Raw genomic sequence first — 7,132 nt, 5'->3', positions numbered from 1 at the left:
CTGCATATGCACCATGGCATGTATGCCCACAAGCATCATGCATGCACACACACACACACACACACACACACACACACACACACACACACACACAATAATAGTTTAGAATGTATTAATTGGAATGCAAATTGCACAAATAAAGTACAATAATTAAAGATGAATCTAAGACTATACTTTGGGGAATGAAAAGATGGCTTAGCAGTTAAGATTATTTGCTACTCTTGCAGAGGACCCAGGTTTAATTCCTACCACCCACATCAGGTGGCTTACAACTACCTATAACTCAGTTTCATGGATCTGACAACATCTTAAGGTCTAGTAGAGAACCACATGCACACAGTGCATGTAACACATTCAGTTGCATATATATGCATACATAAAATAAAAAATATTTAACTAAATACTCAATTTAAAAGGCTATACCTTTATACTTAAATGGCTAAATATATAGAGAAATAGATTGACAGAAATAGATTGAATATAATAGATTAATATTCGGAATGTTTAAAATAGCTAGAATACATATCCCTTGAATCAACAAGTATATTTTTTTTTTTGTCTTTTTTTTTTCCCCCTGGGATAGGGTTTCTCTGTATAGCCCTGGCTGTCCTGGAACTCACTCTGCAGACCAGGCTGGCCTTGAACTCAGAAATCTGCCTGCCTCTGCCTCCTGCGTGCTGGGATTAAAGGTGTGCGCCACCATGCCCGGCTTATTTTATTTTATTTAGAGAAAGAGAGAGAGAGAGAGAGAGAGAGAGAGAGAGAGAGAGAGAACACATGTGGAGGTCAGGAACAATTTTCAGGACTCAGTTCTGCTTTTATCTGTAGCTCCTAGTAATCAAACTCATACTGAAAACTTTGGCAATAAGCACCTTTATCCACTAAGCCACCTTGCTGACTCTAATTATAAATGTTAATTGGGCTTTAAAACATCATAGTGAAAGTAACATTTTTAATAATTGTTACATGTATCTTCCAAATTATGAAATCAGATAATATTTTTAAAGTTCAATTACAGATAATTCATTCAATAAATATTTATTTGAGACTTGTATCTTATGAGGAATTAAAAGAATATAAACTGCTTTCCAAATTTTCTTAAGAGGAGAAAAAAGGGCTGGAGAGATGGCTCAGTGGTTAAGAGCACTGACTGCTCTTCCAAAGGTATGAGTTCAAAAATTCCAGCAACCACATGGTGGCTCACAACCATCCTTAATGAGATCTGACCCCATCTTCTGGTGTGTCTAAAGACAGCTACAGTGTACTTATATATAATAAATAAATAAATCTTTTTTAAAAAAAAAAAAAAAAGAGGAGAAAAAAACTATAGAAATCACATATTCCACCATAAAATTAACTTTGATTCACACAGATTTCAAATTGATACTGTATTCCCAAAACCTACTGGAGACACCAGCTTTAAACAATTATTAAGTTGTGTTACTTGCTACTGTCCTGAGCTGGGTTCAATATTCCTCTATGTTAAAATATTTTCATCCAGGGATTTGAGAGATGGCTCAGTGGTTTAAAAACCTGGCTGCTCTCCCAGAGGACCCAGGTTCAAGTCTGAGCACCGGTATATATAACCTTCTGTACTCCAGGTCCAGGGAATCTGACATCCCTCCCTGGCCTCCGCAGACACCATGCCCACGTGGTGCGCATGCATGCCATACACATAAGCTGTTACTGAGCACAGGGTCCACACAGCCCAAATCCTCCGCAGACACCAGGCCCATGTGGTGCGCATGCATGCCATACACATAAGCTGTTACTGAGCACAGGGTCCACACAGCCCAAATCAGCAGCAGGGACTTCCAAACAAAGAGTGCCATGTGGAAAACAACAACAAGAACAACACACACACACACACACACACACACACACACACACACACACGGCACAAGTTTGAAGCTTTCCTGTAAATCCTAATCCACACTAATTCTGGGGCAATAGGCAAGCCCAGCAATTATCAGAAGCGCAAATGTGTGTGTGTGTGTGTTATGTGCATGTTCAGAAATCAATGCTGCATTAACTCATACAAGAAAAAACAAGAGCCACTACTATATCTAAAAACACTTTTAACAAAAAATGCATTTGTGGTAGCTCAAAGTTATAAAACGCTGAACTTAGAAAGTTGAAACAGGAAGACTAAAGATTGTTTGAGGTGAGACCCTAAAAATAAACATTTATTCTAACTGGAAATGCAGCTCAGTGGTAGAGCACTCACTGACATGTCTGAAGTTCTGGGTTCAAACCAAAATACCACACAGAGATCGGTCCCTCATGCATCCATTCCATCCCATGTTACATGACAATGTTAGATGGTCAAAAGTAGCCAACTCATCATTTATTACTTTGAATACCAAGGACTATATACATGTATGTTTATTTATGTGCTTTAAATCTAATGCCCAGCTGATGTCAAGAAAAATGAAACAGTGATAGTCTGCTTATGTGATAAATGTTAATGATTTAGCTATTTATGGGTAGTTTTCTATCTTGATTATAATTATATGTTTATTTTTACATATATCCATATTAACATATACAAATTAAAATTCATTAAGTGTTTTATTATGTTATTACACTTTAGAAACAATTGTATAAAATGATTATAAAATGTACATATACATTTTATAATTATATACTTCAAAGGTGTGTTTACTTTTATCTGAGGTAAAATGTAAGGATTAGAGCATTTTAAATTTTGAAGACAGCAGCCAGATTTTCTTTACCAAAGATTGGAATCATCAAAGATAAAAGAGAACGAGGGAGCACAGAGAGAGTCAGGGATGAGCACAGGTGTTGGTGTGTCGTAAGTACACATCTCATTCTCACCACGGTGAAGTGACGAAAGGCAGCACTGGGGAAGCAGAGGCACGAGGACCAACACAAGTTCAAAGTCAATGTAGTTTCCATGGGGCGTTCAGGGCCAACCTGAGGCCCTGTCAAAAGAGCAAAAGTAAATAAAAACACATGACATGCAAAGAAGGTATCTTGTGTATAGAAGGCCTTCAAACTGGCCAGAAATATAGCAAAATAGATTTCTTTTTTCAAATACCTTTAGGACATGAAAAAAATATTTCCAGTCCTCTTTTTCAGGAAAAGATGTCAGGGCCATCTTATTAAAGTTCTTAAAGGCAGTATACAAAGTACAGCTGTGGAGAGTGACTCTGGACAAACGCCAGAGTCACTTGGTAAGTAGTAGAATGACTGCGTAACCTGACCAAAACGCAGAGCTGGGCCTGTTGTCCTTGGTGACACAGTATGCATCGGTAGTCAGTCACACAACATACCTGGTGAACCTGAATTTCCACTTTAAGAGCCTCCTGTAGAGTCTGCAACTCCATCCTCTGCCTTCTCCACGCTGTCTTATGTCTGCTAATTCTACAGTGTCTTCAGCCTCCGTTTAAAATTACAAGCTCCTCTTGTTGCTGCAGCTGTAGAGGTCATAAAATGTTTAGAATTATTGTGTTGGGAATGAAGAAACTTTTATCAAAATAATTAAATTAGAAATATTATATTTTGTAACACACAAAAACTGTATCCCCCCAAAGGACTTTTTAAAAACAATTCAGTACCAAAACTTTCTGGGTTTTGCTCTTTTGGGCATTCCTCTATAGAACACTTCAAATAACTAAGAAAAGGAATACAATAGCAAAAGAGACAGTCGAAAACACATGAACACCCACTGTGTGCTCAGCACTGAGGACAGGGAGCTGAAGGACCACCTCCATCCAGATGAGAACTAGCAGGGGAGTCTGACACCATCCAGAACACTAAGACACAAAACATGTCAAGCATTTTTAAATTAGAGTGGACTGGGGAGTTCCCAGTCTCCCACCATGGGTGGGGGGGTGCATTTGAATTTGACTGCACTCTTACTGACATGTGTAACTGTATGTGGAGATGCCAAAAGTCTGAATTTATAGTCATAATTGGGACACCCAGTCTCACCTTCCTGTCCTATATCAGGACTACTACAGCTTAATGAAATAGCTAATTTTTCTTTAATTTTTTTTTTCTAAAATGTGACCATGATTTGGGGTTATTTATTAAGGCAAAAGCATTTTTTGTCTGAATAAATTTAAATGTTATTAAAAATCTATTTTCTTCCTTATTCCTATTAAAGCTTAGCTAGCACTGCCTTTTAATATTGAGGAAGGAAAACCTGTACCCGATTAGAAGACTCACAGCCACCAGGCTCTCCAGCAACCACTTAGGCACATACAGTCCTCAGCCTGAGCATCTCGAAGCCTTTTGTAAGATTAAGCTCACAGAGCCTGATGGAATCGTTAGCTAAAAAAGTATATTCTTAGGATTTCTAGTTTTCATTATATTTACTTAATCTCTCTGGGTTTAAAACATCAATGACAATCTCTCCTCTAGGGTTTATACACTATGTTATGTAAAATCAGAATATTCTAACCTAAAAAAGATTGAATTCTCAAAGTGCAAAATTCTTTCAAAATTACATCTCTAGAAGCTGGCAAAGATTTACTAGTAATCATAAAAATTCATACAGGCAGGATATTTAGGGGAAATAATTTTTAAAAGGAGACATATCATGAATTTCAGCCACTTACTATCCTAAAAATTGTTTGGAATTATAATGAATACCAGAATCATTAGTAACTCATGGAAAGCAAGGCTTCTATGGTCATGTACATTTGCAACTGCTAATCTGAAAACTATTAACAGCCACTTCAATTTTAAGTGCAAAAGTAATCGCCCTTTTCAAACTCTTCATTTATACCTGACAGTTCTGTTCTGCAGGGTCCCACTGTGTGGTCCAGACTTGCCTTGAACCTCCTATAGAGTCCAGCCTGGTCTTGAACTCAAAATCCTCCTACCTTGGCCTCTTGGCCTCCTGAGTGCTGGGATTATAAATGTAACCTACCATACCCAGTTTGTAGTTTTAAAAAACATGTGATCTTAATTTTTGCAAAGTTCTATCAGAAAATGCATCTAAAACGATTTCCTAAAATTCTTTGTATGTGAAGGATAATCCTGCTGCAAGAGCGTGTTCAAAATCAGAAAGGCCTATTTTATTGTACTGTTGGTGACACAGGCAGGTCACTGACATGGAGAACTTAACAGTAAAAAAAAAAAAAGTGCAGAAAACTAATTCTCATGAGGCATAAGAGTGATCAACGAAAAGTTTGAATTAAGTCAAAGTACTTGACACACACGAATGAGAATTCCTCTATGAAACAATATTTACATGAATATACTAGTAAAAATCTTATTGACAGACTGAACAATGACTTTGAGGCACCAGTCTGTACTCACCACAGAGACATGAATTTAAGAAGGTAAGTTTTGCCTGTAATGCACAAGATGCATAATAATCAACTCTAAGCTGCCAAGGGTGGGTCTGATGGCACTTCACAATCTGCTAAAGCCATTTGTAGGTGAAAGGACTAAGAGCTATTAAACTTTCTTCTTTGGGGGAGTATCAGTATTTTCAAACTTTTCCATAGACAACGCACATCTCCTTTCAACTGAGAAAAAATGAGAATTAATAAAACATCAGGAAGTTTTATAACATGAAAGAAAAACCCCACAAAAACAAAATAAAACAAAACAAATAACCTCAATAGAAAAAAAAAAGTAGCTGAGTATGGTGACACACTCCTGTGATCGATCCCAGCACTCAGGAGGAGGAGACAAAGGCCAAGGCCAGCCTCGGAGCTATATGGTGACTTTGAGGCCAGCCTGGGCTATAGGATATCCTGTCTCACAGAAAGAAAGAAAAGGGGGAAGGGAAGGGAGAGAAGCAGGGTAGTGGGAAGGGAGAAGGGAGGAGGGAAGGGAGGAAGAGTTCAAGAGTAAAAACAAGGATTTAACCTGGAGACTCTAAATGTCAAAGTGTGCCTCGAACCACACGCCTGCCAATCAGGCTAATGAGAGCTGACAGTTTTTACTTTCTCCGTGCGGGTGTTGTCCTCTTACAAGATATATACAAAGGCATTTAAATGCCAAGTACGGATTTTGTTACATATAAGACTGAAGAGTTAAAAAAGATCATGACTGTCACAGAGAAACTTATGAGGACTGGAAGATAATTTTGAAATCCTTCATCAGAAAGGTCTCTTTCTGGACAACTGTCTTAAGAGATTAGTCTATACATATAGTTAAAACACATAAGAAATAATTTTCAAACACAAGCCACACATATTGGAGCCTTTAAAATACATGGGGATCTTAGTGTATGCAGCATTATTTAGAGACAGTCTGCAGCTTTACAAGGCATCATTACTTTTTATTTATTTTTTTAATTTATTATTTTATTTATTTGTTTATTTATTTTTTTATTTGGTTTTTTGAGACAGGGTTTCTCCATGTAGCCCTGGCTGTCCTGGAACTCACTCTGTAGACCAGGCTGGCCTCGAACTCAGAAATCCGCCTGCCTCTGCTTCCCGAATGCTGGGATTAAAGGCATGCACCACCATGCCTGGTGGGCATCATTACTTTTTAAAAGTTTTTAAGATAGCATTTGTTTACTGGGAGGGGGCATACATGACATGGAGGGTGTGTGGAATTCTGAGGACAATGTGAAGATATTGCTTCTGTTCATCATGTGGGTTCTGGGGATCAAACAATTCCTCGGGCATGGTGCCAAGGGCCTTTACCGGCTGAGCCATCTCGGCAGCCGCAGAAAGGTATGAGAGATAATTTATTATATTTTTCCAATCCTAATAAGGTGTGTGTGTGTGTGTGTGTGTGTGTGTGTGTGTATAAAACAAGTCAGTTACTGAAAGGTGACTATAACCAAATTCACAAGACAGTAACAGACCCTTTCTCTGCAGCACCTCTGCATCCCTCCCTCCCTCCATCACTGAGGCATCCTAGCACAACATGCCAACCTTCTCCTTCGATGCTGTGCACACTAAAGCACCAGGGAACCTGACAGCCTCTCAAGCTACAGAGCAAAACAAAGCAGAAAGCAGTCAGACAGCAGGCTGCATGCTATCCTAACACTTGGGAGGTGAGGGCACAAGGATCAGGAGTTCAAGGTTATCTTTAGCTACTCAGTAAGTTCAAGGCCAAAGTGGACTGCAAGAGGCATTGTCTCAAAACACACACACACACACACACACACACACACACACACACACACACACACACA

The 7,132-nt window shown here is 38.6% G+C and overlaps 1 protein-coding gene across 13 annotated transcripts in view; it reads right to left on the bottom strand.

The window, feature by feature from the left end:
• Phf21a (PHD finger protein 21A) overlaps nt 1-7,132 on the bottom strand; it is a 155,475-nt gene that overhangs the window by 130,941 nt on the left and 17,402 nt on the right. For all 13 annotated transcript variants that reach the window (XR_003843504.1, XR_003843508.1, XR_003843501.1 and 10 more), the window contains one exon: nt 3,297-3,440. Coding sequence is in view for 1 of the 13 variants with exons in the window: in XM_021192490.2 (XP_021048149.1) it covers nt 3,297-3,350 (54 nt within the window). In the remaining 12 variants the exon portion in view is untranslated. The remainder of the gene's footprint in view (nt 1-3,296; nt 3,441-7,132) is intronic.

The sequence above is a fragment of the Mus pahari genome, chromosome 3 (genome assembly GCF_900095145.1).
Source record: "Mus pahari chromosome 3, PAHARI_EIJ_v1.1, whole genome shotgun sequence".
NCBI classification, from domain to species: domain Eukaryota; kingdom Metazoa; phylum Chordata; class Mammalia; order Rodentia; family Muridae; genus Mus; species Mus pahari.
The sequence above is the reverse complement of the archived record's forward strand: the minus strand, read 5'-3'. Positions and strand labels throughout refer to the sequence as shown.